The sequence below is a fragment of the Pinus tabuliformis genome, chromosome 3_1 (genome assembly GCF_031772625.1).
Source record: "Pinus tabuliformis cultivar Carrire ecotype Pingquan chromosome 3_1, CPIR1, whole genome shotgun sequence".
Taxonomy (NCBI): Eukaryota; Viridiplantae; Streptophyta; class Pinopsida; order Pinales; family Pinaceae; genus Pinus; species Pinus tabuliformis.
In genome coordinates, this window is record NC_142301.1 from 807,426,040 (window position 1) to 807,447,128 (window position 21,089).

At 38.0% G+C, this 21,089-nt stretch overlaps 1 protein-coding gene across 4 annotated transcripts in view; it reads left to right on the forward strand.

Moving 5' to 3' along the window:
- The first annotated feature begins 571 nt into the window (after positions 1–571).
- The window catches only part of LOC149189914 (protein yippee-like), a 38,428-nt gene continuing 17,910 nt past the window's right edge, over positions 572–21,089 (forward strand). The window contains exons 1-6 of one of the 4 annotated variants that reach the window (XM_089411974.1): positions 572–729; positions 827–909; positions 1,071–1,095; positions 1,222–1,416; positions 5,420–5,463; positions 8,020–8,128. In XM_089411974.1, the coding sequence (XP_089268100.1) occupies positions 1,321–1,416; positions 5,420–5,463; positions 8,020–8,128 (249 nt within the window). In that variant the 5' untranslated portion in view covers positions 572–729; positions 827–909; positions 1,071–1,095; positions 1,222–1,320. The other 3 variants (XM_089411973.1, XM_089411975.1, XM_089411976.1) reach the window with 3 other exon arrangements.

Here is a 21,089-nt window from a genome sequence, read left to right on the forward strand (position 1 = left end):
TATAAGTCTAATTTATTTAACTTAATTTAATTAAACATCTTCCTTTTAAGTATATACAAAAACTCTACACTAATTATCCTAGTTTTGATGATCAACCTAGATTTGGATTCGAAAAGCATCGACCTTCTGTTTTCAATGTGATTTTTCCAAAAAATATTAACAATATATCATAAATCACAAAAACATAAAATCTGAGATATCTATAATATCTATCTATCTATCCATTAATTAAAAAAATAATTTTAAAAAATTAAACCTATTCTTTAACATACATACAATAATCCTAAATTAACGGTACTCTGAACAAATTCTATAAATGATGTTTGAAAATCGATTTTAATAAAAATTAAACACCTTCCAATATGATCTTATCCTTAACCCAAAATATAGCCTCTTCAAATCATCTATAATATTATTAAAAACAAAAGTTAACACTCAAACGAACCCACGTTCCTATATCCTCCACCAAAAACACCCTAAAATTTAGTTGCTTCAGACACATAGACGCTGCTAACTAAATTAAACCCACTTCCAAACCTGGAGGAATAAATTAATTGCTTGGTCGCTTAGCTTTCCCCTGTGCATAATCACCCGCCATTCTTTTCCGCATAAAGCAGGGCCTCGTCAATTCCCGGAAGTTCCACAAGCCCAAGCAACCTCGCCATTGCTACTTGGCTTCCTCGGGTGAAATACCATACAAACCCCCTTTCACACGGGACAACAAATACTGTAAGCAGCCCTACACGCCATAGAAATTCTAAGAAATCCCAATTGATCAAAACATGCCGTGTGGGAATTCATGGGGTTTTCTGTTAACTTTCGGCAGATTTCTTCCGGCCCATGTCAATGGATTGCTTATATAAATTCATTCGTTGAAACCCTTTTCTTCATTCTTCAGGAGGCGTTAAGGTACGAGAGTAAATCCTCGCAGTTTTGGATGACTAAGTGGTGCCATTAATGTGGTTTAATGATCTATGAGACTAAAGGGTTTTAACCGTTGTTGGATAGTGAATTCTGGATGGTTATATAGTTTTTTAACCGATCTTATGGGCTATTTGGGGTAATTTCAGGGTCCTGGGGTTCATCGCTTTCGAGGTTCTTTCTATGAATGGAGTGGCTTTATTTGCATGTGAATACCGTTTTGGGCAGTGGGATTTATGTTGTTATCATGGGTTTTTGGTTTTCTTGTTTTGTAATTGAATTCTGTTTTGTGCTTGGCAGATTGATTGGGGTTATCATATATTGTGAATTCTGGTAGAGGAGAATTGTCTGGCTAACATTAAGTACCGAGAGAAAATTGTTGGGAAAGCAGCATCTCAAATGGGGAGGTTATATTTGGTTCAGTTAAGCGGGCGGATTTACTGCTGCCGATCATGCCATAGCCATCTTGCAAATATTGATCAGATCCTGTCCAAGGTAGGTGCCGTGATCGTTTTTGTTGCAGTGTGACTGGGATGCTTTTTAGCTTGGTTTTCAGTTTTTGCCAGAGTTTTATGGTAGGGCAATGCCGGGCCTATCTGAAGTGCATGCTTGTGCTTTTGCTCCAGATTTTTATTGCTTTACAGTGTGCTGTGAGGAAGTAGTCCCATACATTATTCGGATTACCTATTTTGTGGTTTGTTGAAAAAGGACAGTAAAGAATGTTTGATACACAACACAATTTTACAATCAAATTTATGTCAAAACAGGGCATTATTGGTTCACTGATGATGTTGAGTTGTTGTGCCATCCACAAAAAGTCCATTATCACCGTGGTAGATGGCATGCGTTTGAAAACGATGAGGTTGGTTGCAAGTCATGGGTGATTATAGCGGAATATATCTCTGGTGATTATGGGTGATTGATCACAAGGAAGTGCACTCCTTTTTGTGCAGTTCCTGAAGCATGTTTCTTGAATCAGTTCCAAAAAGAGTGCAACATTATGTTAATATTCAATGCTCAGCTGAGTTGAAATTGGAGACTTGAGCTTTTGATGTTCCACATTATTCTGTCAAATGGCTATTTTCATCTACTTCCACCACAAATGAGTGATGACGAAACCAACATGTAAATGCAAGGCTGGCATGGATTCGGAGGCAAGACAAGTTAGACTATAGTCCACGGCACTATCGATAAACTGCTCTTGGTGAACAAGTCAAAATTTGACCAGCTATCAAACTATTTATTTATTTATTTTCAATTTTCTGGATGAGTATGGTATGGCTGGAAAATTTACACTTTTTTCTCTGGACAAATCATTGCTCTTTGTGACTATGACACATGGACAATATTTGCTACAATCCCAATTTAGGGTTATGTGCATGATGATCTAGTGTCTTAATACCATTGATTGTGCTTGCAATAACAGTGGAAACTTTAGGGTAAGTCTTTCATAAAATGTAGTGACTAGCAAGGGAATGCCGTTCTTGAAAGTCTTCACTTGTATGGGATGATCAATGATGGTTTTGGGAGGGGTGTGGGTTGTAAGCATATTTAGAAATAATAGGGCCCAGATGGGAGGATGCGGTTGATGGTTTTTTGAGGGGGTGGGTTATAAGCATATTTGACATAAGAGAGTCCGGATTATCTTTAGGATGACAAAATAAGTTTCATTTTGATGCCATTTTTCTCAATGTTAATGGCAGTTGAAGGGTTGGTTGGGCAACCATTTGGGAATTAGGGGATGCCCCCATATCTCAGATTTCGGAGGATGCCCAGGACAATGACTTTCTTTCACAAGGATGACAACTTGTTATATTAATATGGAAAGAATTACCAAAGATTACTTATTCCAGCTTAAGAACTATCATTCTATTCTTATTTCTTGCGGTGAAGGAGGATGAAATGAATTAATATGGTAACCAATTCCTTCAAGCCCTTTTCCCGGTAAAAAATAATTATATGATATGTTTTTGAAATAACACACAATGGAAACTGCTCTCCCAAGAGCATAAAAGTATAGATGAATGGCAAGTGGTCATGGAGTTCTTTGATATACATTGCTGATTTTCTACTCTCAGCTTGAAATCTGTCCCCCGTTTTGGATGTAAGACCCAAAAAGAAACAGGTTTTCTTTGGGGTGCTTACATCTTTCATCTGTTGATCCTCTTCTTGTGAAGGAGTTGAAAGATCTTGTTATACTTCGGTAGCTTTTTGAGAAAGATTGACTTGGAATGTGTTGGCATGTGGACTCTAGCATTGCTATGTGCAGCTGCAAACTTTGACCCTTTGGTTTGAACTGCACCTGTGGTTGACCTGTAAGTCTCTTTCCCCCCTTCCAAGTTGCTTCCATGCAACTGAGCCTTTTGAGGTCTCTTTGGTTTCAGAACAGTTTGGGCTGTGTGGCCCACCCAGAGCTTTGTTTGCAGTAGTCTTTTTGGCTGGCTCCCTTAGAGCTTTTGAAGACTTATTCCTTCGTTCCTACCAATCTGAGGAAGCTGCTGCTTGTTTTTTAAGTTATGGATGATAATTTTTTTTTTCCATAAGTTTTGAGAATGCTGCCCAACAATTTATATTGATTTGGGCACATATGTGCCAAATGGTTTCCTACCTGTGAAAAAGTGTTGAAGCTCATGGTCCGCCATCCAGCAACCCCCTTTCAAACACTCTATCTCATTCTTTATCTCTAGGGTTCAGAGGAAAAACCAATATTAAGTGCCCTCTCAAGATAGTTGAATAAGCCATTTTGCACTTTCTAGTTTTGTTTATTCCATTTGCACATAGTCCCAAGTTTCAACCAATGGCTAAATGCCCATGAATAAATAGATTAAATCTGGACTTGGCTATGGCTTCAATACAATCACCGGGGCTTTGTGCACATGAAGGCCCAATGCTTTTAGGTGCCGAGATAGCTTCCTTTTTTCTTCAGAGGCCACCAGGTATTCTATTTGAGAGGCCTCTGTGTTGATTGTGGCCCTTTTAGCAACCATTTCAATCAACTGTTATTTCTCACTAAAAATGTAAATATGAAAAACTGAAAATGTTGCTGGAAACTGCTAAATATTATTGCTTTCTAAAGCCATACCTCCAAGATAACACTGCATATGAAACGTGAAATGTAAAATTCTTAATGTTGTATTATTGTACCCAAGCATGGGTTTGAGAGTGCAGGGAGATATTGAAAAGTGGCTAAACAAAGAATCCATGAATGTTCATGATTGAGACAGGGCATTGGTAATCCCAGCATTGTCCAATTTTACCATCTCAGCTATGAATTTCTTCAAGCCCTTACTTCGCACAATTACAACAGATTATCTATTTTGATAGATTTCCCAAAAAAACATGGACTGACAATAAGTAGTTCAGTTGTTTTCATTTATTTCATGCAATTGGCCTTGAATTCAGATTTATTTAAGTCTTCAATGTTTTCATCATTCAATATGCTATTGTTGCCCAGTCACATGAATGAGATTGTTCCTTCTTTCAGTGATCACCCAAATCTGTAACTGCAGTAGTGCCATATTTTGGGAGAGGGTTCAGACACTTTAATATCAGACATGATAAATAAGCCAGTGGGATTGTTTATTCAAAGAGTAATAGAGTACAAGGATTGCTGGGCTTCCCCAACTTGATAGTCTGCATTCTCATGCATTGTCTCCTATGGTTGCGTGACCTTTTTATCTCATGTATAAAAATATAGATTCTTTCCTGGAAGTACAGGTACTTTGCCTATCATTTTTTTTCCGAGGAAAGGAATCAGCTTCCCTCTTAGTCCAAGGGCTAGAGTGAGCTTGCTGGTACCTCTGGTACCAGGCCAGGCCATAGGTATACTCACTTAAGAGTTCACAAGGTTCGAAGCCAGTACAACAATATTCATAGGCACAAGTCCATTACAACAACATTTATCAATCCATTATAGCTCATCATGTCACTAAGGGGGAAGATAATAGCCATTTCGCCCAACCACCCTAGATAACACAATTGACAGCTACTTTGCCTACCTATTACCAATATAATTACTAATAACGCATCACAAATTCACAACTTATTATCAATATTTGACCACTTAGAGTTTTTATGCCTACTATTCCCTCTGAAAGCTGCCATAGAAAGTCCTAATGTTCAAATTGAATTTCTGAAAGCAGCAGGAAACCCTAGAAAGACCCTTGTATTAATTACTAGTTTAAATTGTTGATAGATTGTTTTTAACATTTTCGATGTCTTCCGTGCTTTTCTAGGCAAGGATGGAACGAGCCTTAGCAAGTGATCTGGCATTTTGTGAAGAAATAATTGTAATTAACATCAACGTATTGCTAAATCAACCTAAGATGCAGCGTTGCATATGCATTAAGATTTCAGCTAATACACATTGTTGTTTTATGTGGGTGTGATAATAAACATTTCAAGCTTGCAGATTGCAATTTTGCCATACGTGAATTTTTTCCTGTTTTTGTCTGTAGTTTAAGACAAACTCACTATTTATTGTTTTTTATTTTGCCAGACATTTCACTGTAGGCATGGGAAGGCATATCTCTTTAATACTGTGTAAGTTCTCTTCTTTGGATAAGCTAGCCCTGTTTTTTTCTGCAACTGGTTATCAGTTTGTTCTACTAATTATCGAACTGGTCGATGGGAAATTACTTACATCTATATCAGGTTAAGATGTATACAACTTCATATCAAAATTAATTGTTGACATCCCCATGAATAATGTTTTGAGTTGTTATTCAGAATTTCATGCTTATTACTCATGAGCTATGCCTAAAAATGTATCAGTTTACTAAGTACTGCAATAAAATAAAACAAAATCATTTAATGATTTCCTGGGGTGCTTATTAGTAGCCTTCATTACTTTACTAGAGTTCATTATTTTTTCAGTTAAGTGCTTTGAAAATCGACCAGATTGGCTCAAAAATAAGTGTCTACCTGGTAAGTTAAACTGTTTTGGAAGTAGAAACACATGTATGTGCATTTGTATTTCAAAAACAATGGGAATTAGGTGTAGAAAATCTATTCAAGTTGAATTTACATGACATCAATGTTTGATTTAGTATTACTTACATTGATCTCAAACACTGGTTATGTAGTATCTCCTTGACTACCAAACTAACAGAAAATATTAGATAGAATAGAATCTTAAGCAACCATCTCATTAGTAAGCTTCTCCCTTTTTTAAAGCAATTTTAGAGACGATGCTTTACTGTCGCTTGCATGTACTTGGTGGGTCTTGTTCTCTAATATAATATATGTCTAGCTCCTTTAAGTGATGAAAAGATCAGTAAGTTTTGTTTTCGAAGGTAGAGTGGTATCATGGGATGTTTGCCAGTGTTGGAGATATGGTGAAAGTTTGCAGACATTTGATGAGAACTTCTTGTAGCTCTTATTAAGTTATTAGGCCCTTTTATACCAATGTCAAGTCATATTGTCATTTATGGGAGTGTGAACAGGGATGAGAGCAAAAATAACTAGTGCAATATTTTTCTGTAATCCATTTGATTAAGTAGGGTAGGTGAATTTGGTGGAGTAGGTATAAATATTTAATGTAAGGTCTTTTAAGAGCCTATAGACTTACATTTGATGCACATATATATTTAAGCATCAGATAGAATGGCAAGTTTCTGATATCTCTATCTAAATCACTGTCTCTGCTTCCTGATTATGCAATTCTATTGGTTGCATTTGCCGCCTACTTCTCTTCGTTTGTGGGGTATTTGCCATATAATACCCTTATCAACATTGTGTGGGTACTTTCCTCGTAACACCCTTATCAACATTGCAGTTATAACGAGATATGTTATGGCTTGGCTTGCTGAACAATTCTACTCTTCAATGCATTATGAAAATTGTCTTGAGAAGCATTACTTCTAACATCCATTACACTGCCTTCAGTAACTATTTTGATCTATTTCTACAGATGTGTATTGTGGAGAACAATTTGGCAAGATTTTTAGTACCAATGATTTCATTTGGAACAGTGTCTGAGCAACACAGATTTGCCAGTTGCTTTATTCTTAGACGAAAATTTGAATTGTTGACATAATATATTATCATAAATGAATGGTCTCACAAGCAACACAGATTTGTCATTTGATTTATTTTGGAATGAAAATCTGAATTGTCGGTTTAGCATTTTTTTTTTCTCCCAAACTAACTGTCTTGTAAACATATATCAAAATCATGGTGTGGAAGTGATGCTAAAAGCTCAATGACATTACTGTATGACTGAATCTGAAGTCATCCAAATAAAATGTCATTTCATGGAGTGAAGTGAGGTGCTCTACTGCTTGCGTGAGGGAAGATGCATCTTCGTGTGTGTAATCCTAAATTAAAACAATAAAAAACCAACGTCATATCTCTCTTAACACATTTAAACAATGACTATAAAACTAATGTAGATCCAGCTTAATCCCGAATTTATTCCTGAAAGGATCAAAAGAGACATACCTTGTGTTTTTAATCCTCCTTGGCAATTTATAGATCTGTGTTTAAGATGGATCATGCTTGCTTAAAATGTTTCTGGTTGGTATTGCTTCTAAAATATCAAAGAGAGGGTAAGTTGGGGTAACTCTGCAAACAATTTATTTGCTGTTCAATTTAAAGCATAAACTTTGTATTTTCATGCAACTATAATCTATGTCTGCAATAAATTTGCAATCATCATTCATAAAGGCTTTAGGTGTGTTTTGTCTTATGCTCTTTGCCTAGACAATGGAATGCCTAAGATAAAGCTCCAAGTTACCTACAAGGTGAAGAGGCTACTCTAGGACGACAAAGAGATGGCTTCCCAAAACTACTTACTTTGCATAGGTGCACTTAGTGTCAGGTTGTATTCAGTGGTTGCATTCATTAGGTCTTATAAAGCAATATTATTATCTTTTGACAGGTACTTTGAGTTTCTGGTGGGAGCAAACCACCAGTACCCACACACTAATGAGAACTGGAGGATTTTATTGATTTTCTTGTGGATTTTTTTGTTTATATTGTTGAGAAAGTGTGAGGTTCTTGCATAGGTGAGGTTTGAGATTGATGAATCATATTTCAGTGGTTATGGTTCTTTGATTGTTTGTGCCAGTAAAATATCCTTGGATAAAACTTTTGCAGGGTGAACGTGTCTGCTGGGCTGTTAGAGGACAGGATGATGACTACTGGATTGCACACTGTTTCCGACATCCACTGTAACTACTGCTATGCAAACGTTGGATGGAAATATGTAAGTTCTTTTTGGTTGCATTTTGTGTGTGAGTCATAATTCTAATACTTCTATTAAGCTGAATTATGAACAATTAGTTTCTAGTTCTTCACCTTAATCTACGAGGGGACTAGGGGATAGGCACGCTCTCCTAAATGTTAGGAAACATAAAAAATATTAGTATGGGATTGGAGTCTGATGTTGACACATCCATTATTATTATACTATACTAAGCTCTTAATGAGCACCAAGCAGTATTGAATAGGAAAACCAGCCATCTTGGCATCGCCAAAAGGTCAAAAGTTTTTCAGATTGGGCCATTCGGCATCCCTCTTATCCATAGTTCTGCTCTAGTGACTCACAACAATTCATATGTTAGCCTTGCTAATCTCCCAGATGGGTACCAAGTTACTACCAACCTGGAGGATATGGGTCAATCATCTATCTGTATTTTGGACCTCTGGTCTCCTAGTTGCTGATTGCCCACAAGCAGTTCGTGTCCTTTTTCTGTGCGAGGGGGACCTCGTTATTAGAATGTTTGCTCATGACCTAAGTTACATGACTTGAGGACATGGGACATGGAGGACACATAAATACGAGTATCCGGCACGAGACACGATGACCTTGGAAATAAGACACAAGGAACACGTTATATATATATATATATATATATATATATATATATATAATACTGAAATATAGTGCTTGATCCATATTTTTTAGAAATTAAAACATCTACAAATATGAATCAGGATGTTATCTATTTAGTAATTACTAATTTAGTATTTACAATTTTAGAACTAGTTAGTTTATTAATTTACTAGATCAATGATATAATGTTATATACCAACCAACCAATACAAAGTTGTTGAAAATGATAGCAAGAAAGGGTTCCTTGATTTGTTCCTTAATCAAAGCGACCTCAATGAGTTCTTCCTTAGCATGCTCAAATTCCTGTAAGTTAGGAATCAATTCCTACAAGTTAGGAGCTAATTCCTATAAGTTAGGATGAATTCCTATGGTTTAGGATGAGTCCCCACAAATTAGGTCAAGTTATGAAGCAGTTAACTAATGTGCAAAATTGGAAGGCTGAGTTCATTCTCTTCTAGTACAAGTTAATTTAGGAAAAGGACAAGTGATTGATTCTCAAGTTCTAGAGTTGAGATGAGATGAGTTGCATGAGTTAGTTAACTCAGTTAACTCATCAATCATAAAATCAATTCCTAAAATATAATTTGCTAGAGTTAGCCATTCGAATTGCTTATAAGGAAAATTGCTTATAAGGAAGAGCGAACGCACAATTGTAATCATAATTTGAGCACGAGTTTATGAGCTTGTGAGCTTGTGAAGGAAAGAATGTGCAAGAGGAGCTTGTGCGAGTATTGAAGAAGGAATAATTGCCTTGGGAATGTGTTAAAAAATAGGGGCTAATTCCTAAGAAATAGGAGCAACCCATGTGTTAGGAAATAGGGGCTTATTTCCTAGGATCTGCGCAAGGATTTTGGAGCTCATCCAGGGAAAGGCAAGAAGGCATAAGGATTAGGGGTCTTACAGGGGTTTCATGCTTAGTTCAACCAGGGAGATCATTGTATTCTTTATTCAAACAATATTGTATTGTAAGAGATCTATTGCTCATTCTTCTTCAATAAGAGTCTCAATCAAGAAGAGGGTTTTCCCTGTTGGGTTCCCTAGAAAATTTGTGTTGTTGAATTGTGTGATTGTGTATTTATTTTTGTTCTTGTTCTACTGCAAAATTAGTAGAGAAATTATGTGTCTATATGAAAATAAATTAGTTTCAGATTGTTCATATTAGCAGTTGTAGAATTTCGTGGATTTTCTACAAAAGTTATATAACAACCAATGCTCAGAAAACCCTTCTTTATCATTCTGGTTAAGGTTCATGACTTCCCACATCAAATCTCATAAAAAACCCTTTCTTATTAAATTATTAATGTATAGTTAGATCATAATCAAACAATGCTGACTCAGATGCATAACTTCCCACATAATAAAAATTCAAATCTTATACAACCCCTTTCTTATTGGGCTTAGTAATGTAGAGTCAAATCTCAGAGAACCCCTTCCTTATCATGTTGGTTCAGGTTCATAACTTCTCACATAGTACAAACTCTTTATTTTTGGTTTCAATTCTTATTTTTTGTGCTTACACTCAAATGAGAAAGGAACAAGATCAGGGCATGCACAGATGGAAACTCAGGAGGTATTGTGCTCTTTGGTCTTGACTAGATGCATTCATACCAAGATTCATTTAACTTATAAATAAAATTATTACCTTTCCTGTTTGATTCGTGTTAGTCTGAGGTTGATTCGCACGAGTATGTGTGTATAAATTCCTTGTAGATTCAAACTGCAGATTGTAATATGCTAAAACAATTGACTTGAATCTACTCTACTCATTAGCGGAAACAATAAATGATCGATGAAATCACAAAGCATATAAGAGAGAGAATTTAATCACACATAACACAATGATTTTATGGGGAAAAGCGACAACTAAAACCCTTGCTATATGTATATTGCATTAATCAGAAAATATGAGAAGATTACAATGCTTTGCTCAAGCCTGAGCAACCTCTGCACTATCTCTATCTATCTCACTGCTTCCTAGACAAGCTCAAGTCAATACTTAGCCAAATTCTTGCTTGCCCAAGTCCCTATTTCCTTGCATTGTTCCCTTGGGAATTAACCCCTATTTAATTGGGAAATTTCACAATTATGAATTGCGCAATCCTCATAGGTCTTCCTCTGATTACATGCACCATCATTAATTTAGATGATTTTACAACTGATACACTGTCCCTGAACTTCAATCTCAACTGGGTCTTTCTCTAATTTGACATGCACGAGTTAATTATGAGTGAATCTTTAGTGTAATGGTTGATCACTGCACAAGCAACACCACACTGCACTTCAGGCAACACCTACTGTTCGACAGGCAACACCACATTGTACATCAAGCAGCACCACACTCGACAGCAGACAACACCCCACAACTATAAGCTGCACCCCACTACTGCACCTCCCACTAATTCCTTCATTAGTTGGAACTAGTTTAACTGACTTTAACTCAGTTAGATTGAATTAAATAATTACAACTGAAAATAAACTCAACAAGTGCTCCTAATTGTAGGAGACACTCTACATGACTCTAGTTAAACCCTCAACTCAAAATAACTGAGTTAAGTCAAATTAACTTAGTTAACTATTACATGTTGTCATGAGCTGTGGAATTACAATTTTATTCCCAATTTAATTAGGATTTTTCTTGATGCTATTTTTAACATTTCTTGTTGCTATTTTCAACAATGTGGCCTTCAGAAAAGACATAGCGAGTTTGATTAGCCACACGAGCAAAAGGTGAATAACGTTGTCTCAACTCCAACAAGATGTGAAAATGCAAACAACGAAATGGACTTCGGAATACCTCATGAACATAGACAGAAAACCAAGACGCGACATTTTAAACTAGGGATTTTGTTGGAGACGTGTCCTAAAATTGAAATATGCTAGGGCACGTTTTCGACATGGTCCAAAAACGTGTCATGATTTTATGACAATGAAAATCGTGTTCGACACGTTTTATGGCTCGTGTCATGTTTGACATGAGAAATATGGGACACGAGATCCTAAGGGATGTGTCTTGTGACTTAGCTCACGACATTTTTCCATTCTTTAATATGCAATAAAATATTTCCACATTGGTAGTTTCTAGTTAGTATGGTAGGTGACTGGCCTGGGCCTTGTATTTGGTAATAATCTTGCCTACTTGTTTAATTGAGCATATTGAAGGGGCTTGACTAGAGGTAGAGTCCCGGGACAAGGTAGACTTGGCAAGGGGTTAGAACCTAACAAACTGTAGGTTTGTTTTGTTCTTTCAACAAATAGAGCAATGGAAGACATCCATCCGTTCTTGTTGAATTTGTCTCTAGTCGCAAGACCTTGATAATTCAAACACCACTGAAAGTTATTCTAGGTTATGAAGGAGTTTTCCATACAGCTTCAAGATCTTGTAGGCCATCGAGGAAGTGTCCATTTTATATTTTCGATAGGTCATAAACTAGATGGGCTCTCGAAATAAATGTAAATATGATTTGTTGAATGTGATCAAAAGGGTTTGAAAATTTTTCGCAGTCTAGTCTCTCGAATAGGTGTCACAATTTTTTTATTGCTAGTTGGGGAAATGTTTCCTTAGGTGAGAGCTCACAAGTCCTCTGGAAAATAACCAGACATCAGGTTGCATTTCTTTATAAGATCTTCCCATGGCATAAAGTCATTTATCTCAGCTCTGGTACATGTTTTCATTTGCTAGAGTGCAAAGGCCCTTGTTGCTAGAGTCTTTTATCTATGAGCAAAATTGAGTTGTGAAATATCTTAGCGTGGGTGCAAAACTTCTCTGAACAATAAAGGGTTCACATTCTTTCCCATTTTGTTAACATCCTGTCAAAAATTGAGGCTCCTCCAACCTTGATATGAGATGTGGATGTGATTGCATTCATAAGGAAAGCTTCAGAGAGTCTTAGTGGTGATGTTATATTTTTACCTGCTGGCATTGGATAGGTTTTTCGACATTAATGGTGCTACGACTCAATTGTCCTTGGTTATTGTGCATGGCACAAAGAGAGAGAGAGAGGAGGGCACATCTCTAATGGAATGGAGGCATACAATGGTTATATGTAGGGGAGAGATAGAGAGGGCACATGCATGTTGGACCTTTATAGACTTAGAACCTATGTTCCAGCAAGACTCTGGGACGGGGGGATGCTGGCGTGGGGAGACACACATGGGGGATGTGTGGGAGTACCCTCAAATTTTAGGGAAATTTAGGGGGGATGTCAGGGTATATAATTTTTTTCAAATACATTGATCCATACATGATTGAATTAAATAATGAAATACACTGATCCATATTCATCAATAATATTGATACATACATCATTCATACTGATCATTCATCCAAACACCACAAGATTCAATAATGAAATACATTGATCCATATTCATCATTTATCATTCTAGAATCTACATTGATTTAAAAATTAAATTCATCACTCATCATTCTAGATTCTAAATTGATTTCAAATTTAAATTCATCATTCTAGAATCTAATTAGTACTAACCAAAATAGACTATAGTAGATACTAAAATATGAAGAATGGAATAGTAAATTGATATAACTCAAACTCAAAAACAGTAAGGAGTGACCAATCAAAGAATCGATACGAGGTCATCAATATCTAGAGTAAAAATTGAAAAGTTGGAGTGCTGTGGGGGAGGAGAGGCAACAATTCACTGGTAAGTTAGATAGCACTGCGGGATAAGTCGATTAGAGCTAAGTTTGGTAAGTCGAATGAGTGAGTCAGGCATTGGAAATTAGTTTAGGTTTTGATATTTGTTATGTATTTTTCTTTCTAGCTTAAATTTTATTTTTTATGTTTTTGTTTCTGTTATTTTATTTTAAATTTACATTAACTCTTACAATTTTAAGGGTTATTAGACAAAATTAAGTGGGATGCACGCCCCTCAAAATGCCCCTTTTGAGGGGGGACGCCTAGAAGCATAGAGCATTTAGACATTTGAACTTCAACAAGAAGGTCTTTAGTTGACTTTAGGGCCTATAGTTGGAGCTTGGTGATGATGCCATATATCTAGTAGTAGGAGTGTGGTCCATATCATTTTGGATGCCCTTAATGTACTTGGATTGATTATATTTAATTCTTAGGATGTATTGCTAAGTTTGATGATCAACAAGTCATCATCCAAATGAGATGCCTAGATTTTGGTGGAGTTTTGGGTGGAGGTATTCAAGAGGGTACTCTGTATAGGTCTTGGAGGATCTAATGAGAGCCCTAGGGCACTATAGTGACAACTTGTGTGAGTTTTGGCATAAGAAGTTGGGTTTATTTGCACTCATAGTCTCTTAGTGCATGTTCATATTTGAATTCAGCTCCAATGAAATTCGACAAACATTCATGACAAAGAAATCAAGTTCGATGATGTTCGACAAAATATACTCTATGGATTATTAAAATGAAGTAGAATACTTCGGTAATAAACATAAATAAGTAGATAATATTATTAATAATTTAATGATGATTATTTACAGTGAGAGTCCCTGGCTTATATACCTCCATGGGCACCCTTTGGGGAAAGGGCATGATCTTATGATCGTGCCTTTTCGTCTAATTAACCTAAAATTAAATAATTTTTACATAACATTGCCTTCCTCTTGAAAGAATGCTTTGTTCTCAAAGCATATGTAACAACGGATGTTGTTGGCAAAATGATTCATTCTCCCAAGAAGCTTCTTCTTCGGGTAAGTCCTTCCACTTGATCAAATATTCCTTGATTGTACGATGTCGAAGCTTTCTTTCTCTAGTAGATAAAATACCTTCTGGTTCTAGAATGACCCTTCCCTCATCATCCAGGGATGCAAGTGTTGTTTGTGCTGATTGATTGTCGCCTAGTGCCCTTTTAAGGCAGGAGACATGGAAGACGTTGTGAACACGACTTTTCTCTAGAAGGCTTAAACCATACGCAACTTGGCTGATCTTTTTGTTGATCTGATAAGGTCCATAGAACTTTGCTGCCAATTTGTTTTTTCCTTTCTGTTTTAAGGACAATGGTTTGTATGGTTGGAGCTTGACAAACACCCATTCTCCGACTTCAAACTCTCTTTCGGTTTTATTTCGGTTTGCTTGTTGCTTCATACGATTCCTCGCATTATTCAAGTTTTCTTTCAGTGTTTGGATGATTTTTTTGGGTTTCTTTGAGTTGATTTTTAACAGTAGGGAGATTTGTCTGGATAATAGCTAGATCCTTCCATTTTGGGGGTTCATATCCATACAAAGCTTGAAATGGAGTCATTTTTGTTGACGTATGATAAGTAGAATTATACCACCACTCAGCAAGATGTAACCATTGTGCCCACTTATTTTGTTTTTTCTGTAGTGTAGCAACGTAGGCAGGCTTCCAAACATTTATTGACAACCTCTGTTTGTCCATTTGTTTGAGGATGATAAGCATAACTCATATTTAGGTAGGTTCCTATGTGGTTGAACAACTACTTCCAGAAATTACCCTTGAATTTGGCATCTCTATCACTCACAATGAATTTCGGAAAACTGTGTAACTTATATATATTTTTGCAAAATATTTCAGTGATTTCCTTCGCTGAGTATGATTTCTTTATTGCCATAAAGTGAGCATATTTGGTGAGTCTGTCGGCCACTACAAAAATCTTGTCCTTGCCTTTAGATACTGGTAATCCTTCGATAAAGTCCATTGAAATTTCTTCCCATTTCTGATTTGGAATGTTTAAAGGGTGAAGTAATCCCGGTGTCGTAATATTTTCACTTTTATTCCTTTGACATGTGTCACACTCTGCTACATACTTCTGAATATCGCGACTCATTCCTTTCCAAAAGAAAGATTGACGTGCATTGTAGTAAGTCTTAAAGAATCCTACATGACCGGCTGACGGTGAATCATGTGACTCCTTAAGTATCTTAAATTTAAACTTGGAATTTGCATTTAGATAGATTCTTCCCTTGTACCATAGAATATCATTCTTCCACTCAAATTTTGAGTTGTTGGGAAGATTATTGATTATCGCTGTCATTTCTGGATCTTTGGCATACTCACTTCGAATCTCGTTAAGCCATTCAGGAACAACAACCGAGATTGCAAATAGTGTTGGTTCTTCGTCTTTCCTGGATAGGGCATCTGCTACTACATTATCTTTTCCTTTTTTATGTAGTATTTCCATGTCAAAGGCCTCGATTTTTTCAATCCATTTTTGTTGTTCTTCGGAAAGTGTTTTTTGTTGAAGGAGGTGCTGGAGACTGTTATGGTCTGTTCGAATGGAGAACTTACTTCCCAAAAGATGTTGCCTCCACTTAGCTAGTGCGTGCATGATAGCGAGCATTTCTTTGTTATATGTGGACTTGAGGCATTCTCTTTTATTGAGCTTCCTGCTTTCAAAAGCTATTGGATGCCCTTCTTGCATTAATACTGCACCTATACTGAATCCGGAAGCATCACATTCGATGATAAATGGTTTAGAAAAATCTGGTGTTGCCAAAACTGGGGAATTAGACATAACCTCTTTTAATTTTTCAAAACACCTCCCTGCTTCCTCATCCCATAGAAATGAATTTTTCTTTAAAAGGTTTGTTAGAGGCGCAATTATATGTGCGTAGTTTTTAATAAACCTTCGGTAGTACCTAGTCAAACCTAAGAACCCTCTTAACTTGGATACATTAGCTGGTTTGGTCCATTCCTTTATAGCTTTGATTTTATTAGGGTCCACTTTCACGCCTTCATGGGATATAATGTGTCCAAGGTATTCTACTTCTTCCTTTCCGAAGGTACATTTGGATTTTTTTGCATAGAATTGATGCTCTTTTAGTAGTGTAAGAACTTTATCCAAATGTTGTAAGTGTTCCTTCCAAGTTTTATTGAAAATTAAAATATCGTCAAAGAATACTAATACAAACTTCCTGAGATACGGACGGAATAATTCGTTCATAGTGGCTTGAAACGTTGCTGGTGCATTGGTTAACCCAAACGACATTACTTTAAATTCATAGTAACCTTCGTGTGTTCGGAATGCCGTTTTTGGTATGTCTTCCAACCTGATTCTGATTTGATAGTAGCCTGACCTTAGGTCCAGTTTTGAGAAGTATTTTGCGCCATGTAGCTTATCCAACATTTCGTCAATAAAGGGAATTGGGAATTTGTTTTTAATTGTTATCTTGTTTAATCCTCTATAATCAATGCATAGCCTGAATGAGCCATCCTTCTGCCTTACCAATACCACTGGAGCAGCATATGGACTTTTACTTTTCGAGATGATCCCACACTTTAAAAGGTCTTGGATTAATCTCTCAATTTTCGTCTTTTGGTGATGTGGATATAGGTGTGGCTTGATGTTGACAGGGTCTGACCCTGCTTTGACTTCTATTGTATGCTCAATTTCCCTGTTAGGAGGCATTTTCATAGGTAGGTCTTGAAATGCTTTTTCATGCTTCTGAATTAGATCTTGTATCTCTGGTAACTCTTCGCTAGTCATATTTGCAGCTAACATTTCCAATTGGTGACATTGTACTACATAAGCGGGTGCTTCTTTTCGAATCATCATCATCTGAGATGATGATACGATTTGATTCTCTGGTGCTTGGAATCCATGTGATTTGTACTTCTGACCTCTCCATTTGAATTTTATGAATTGTGTAGAAATTTTGAATAATTTAACACATATTCAACAGAGATTATCCTGATCATACAATTTAAGCGGAACATGTATAATACATAATCTCCTCTACGTTGATCATCAATTTACAGAAACAGAAACATTCACAGGTATAGAAGCATCAATCACACATATCAACACAGTGTTTTCCCGGGGAAAGAATCTCGCTAAAAACCCCAACTATCTGTATATTATATTGATTGAATCATGTAACATTACAAAGTACAATGCTTATCAAAAGCAATCCAGTACCATGCCCTTCTGTTACACACAATACAGCTCAGATTTGATCTCCAAATCTATCCCACTGCTTGCCTGCCTCCACTGCTCAATACCTGCTCAAGAACTGATGAGAATTGCTTCCCAAACTCGATTTTCACCTGCAAAATAGTCACTCACTCTTTGTGGACGTGAGCAAAGGCTAAAATGCGGGCCAAATACGTGAGCAAACTCATTGGCATACTCAATCCTTTGATTGTGCAAGATCTGGTGCACAACTATAGTCACAACTGATAGCAATCTGATTCTCTACCACCTGTCCCTGTTGAACTGAACATGCACTGACATGCAACTGAGTTAACTGATGTATTCTTTAGTTGTATTATGAGTTAATAATTAGTTTAACAACTCATCATTAGTCTATCTGCAGTTAGACTAACTACAACCAGTTTAACTAAGTTAAACTGAACACAACTCCATCAACTGTACCTCCAGTCCACTAAACTCAACTCACTTGAGTTCTAACTGAAGTCATGCATGCAACAACTCAACTGACTCATAAGAAAAACGAATTTCCTTCTGACAGCTGCATGTGCCACTTCCGTAGCTCAAACTGAAGTGCTCCAAGAGAATAAGATTAAGTTTATAGTCCAAATATTATTGTGAGATAATAATATTTGACTTTTCTATTTTTGACAGCCAGTCTAAAAATAGACTTGATCACTCACACTGTGATCACTCACACTTTCATCAAAAATAGAAGTCCATCTATTTTCCCAACTTGATCAATCATCCATAAACATAGACATGATCCATATGTCTAAAAATAGACATAGTCTAAAAATAGACTTGCGCCAAAAATAGCCTGCGGGCCCACTTAGTGAAGGCGACTCTTTTCACTAAGCTCCATCATCTTGTTGCAATCTCAACACTCCCTCTCGACAAGATATGGATTATCAGCAACCCCTATCCTGCCTCGGTGGTACTCGAATTTGCCCCTGGTGAGAGCCTTCGTCAGAATATCAGCGTCCTGATCCTCCGTTGGAATGTACGAAAGTAACATGATCCTCCGCTGCACACAATCTCTGATATGATGGTACCTGATGTCAATATGTTTAGATCTATCATGAAATACAAGATTAGCCGAGAGTTTAATGCAACTCTGGTTATCACAGTAAATCACAGTAGGATCCAAATGAGAACCGAACAAACCAACCAGGATCTTCCTCATCCATATAGCGTCGCATGCAGCCAAACTTGCTGCCATATACTCGGCCTCCGCTGAACTGAGTGCCACAGATCTCTGCTTCCTGCTGTACCAAGAAACTGTTGTCGATCCGATACTGAAGACCCCTCCTGATGTGCTCTTTCTGTCTGTTGGGCTCCCTGCCCAATCTGCATCCGTGAAGCCACATAGCTTCACCTCATCCTCCTGTCTGTACCACAAACCATATCCCGATGTGCCTCTCAAGTAGCGCAATACATGCTTGCCCGCCTTCCAGAAGAGCTTGGTAGGCTTAACCATAGCTTGTGAAAGCTGGTTAACTGCATAGCATATATCAGGTCGTGTATTGACCAAATACATCAGCGACCCCACCAACTGTCGATAAACAGTGGCATCCACTTCTTCTCCCGAAGTGACATCCTCCTTCCTCCAACCTCCAGGAAGAGGAGTATCAACAGGCTTGCAGCCATGCATGTTGAACTTCTCCAGTATCTCCCGAGCATACTTGCCCTGAGAAACAAACAGTCCACCACTGCGCTGCCATATTTCCAATCCTAGGAAATAGTGAAGGAGGCCCAAGTCCTTCATCTCAAACTCTGTAGCAAGATCCTTCTTGCATGACAGTATCAACAGCTCATCACCCGTTAGAATCAAATCATCAACATACAGTACAATGATAAGCAACTTACCCTCCACCACAATCTGGTATAGGTTCGGATCCGCCTCGCTCTTGGAGAATCCAAGTCCTGTGAAATAGCTGTCTATCCGTGTGTACCAAGCACGTGGTGCTTGCTTCAACCCATACAACGCTCTCTTGAGCCTGCACACATGCGACTCGCTGCTGAAGACTTCAAAGCCTTCGGGTTGCTCAATGTACGCCTCCTCCTCAATGACTCCGTTGAGGAACGCAGTCTTCACATCCATCTGATGAATGTGCCATCCCATCTGCGCTGAGAGAGCAAGAATCGTCCGTATGGAAGAATACCTTGCGACAGGTGCAAAGGTCTCCTCATAATCGATCCCCTCAATCTGTGAAAAGCCTCGGCCAACAAATCTTGCCTTGTACTTCTCCACACTCCCGTCAGCTGCCTGCTTAACTTTGTAGATCCATCTCGAACCTACCACTGATTTCCCTTCCGGTCTAGGAACAATCTCCCATGCACTGTTTCTGACAATAGAATCATACTCTTCCACCATGGCGTCTACCCATGCGGGATCCTCCACAGCTTCCTCGAAAGAGGATGGCTCAGTCACAACACACTTGCTCATAAGAGCCATGTATCCAGTGTACCGATCAGGTGACTGTCTCTGCCTGCGTTGGGCTGTAGGTGGTCCTACAACTTTCTCTGCATCTTGAGCCAGTCGCTCAGCTTCTGTCAAGCGCTTTCGCCCTCTGATGGTTGGCGCTGCATGAGTGGTCTCTTCCACTCCATGAACCTCGTCCTGTGGCTGATCCACGTCCTGAAGCTCATCCTTAGGAACTAATAGCTCCTCATCTGCATGCAAGTGTAGCTCCCTCTCAAGCGAACACTTCATGGCTTTCTCCTCCTGAAATTTTATATCCCGTCGCACAACAGTTTTACCACTGTCTGGCAAATACACACGATAGTTGTGGGGCGTATCAGTGTACCCCACAAATATCCCAACCTCTGCAGTCGGCTCCAACTTCTTTCTGGCATCCTTCGTCACATGCATGTAAACGTTAGCACCAAAAATCCTCAAATGAGAAAGATCAGGCTTCTTACCAGAATAAGCCTCCTCGGGTGTACTCATGCCAAGTATCCTATGAGGACAACGGTTCTGCACATAAACTGCTGTATTGCATGCTTCCGCCCACAAGTGAAGGGGTAGGCCCTGATCATGCAACATTGCCCGTGCAGCACCCACAATCGTTCTGTTCTTCCGCTCAGCTACCCCGTTCTGCTGTGGGTTATGGGGAGCTATGAGCTCTCTACGAATCCCTTCTGCCTTGCAGAAATCCTTGAACTCGTCCGAGATGTATTCACCACCATTATCGCTCCTAAGGGCCTTCACCTTCTTCCCCGACTCCTTCTCGACCAGTGCTTTGAATTCACAGAACTTTGAATATGTCTCGCTCTTCTTCTGCATGAAGAAGATCCAGCACTTACGAGAGAAATCATCAACAAAAATCACATAATACCTGTGTTTTGCTGTCGAAGCAACTGAGAAAGGTCCACACACGTCTGTGTGAATTCTCTCAAGGATCGTCGTGGCGCGACTATCCTTCTCGTGAAAGGTGGCTTTCAC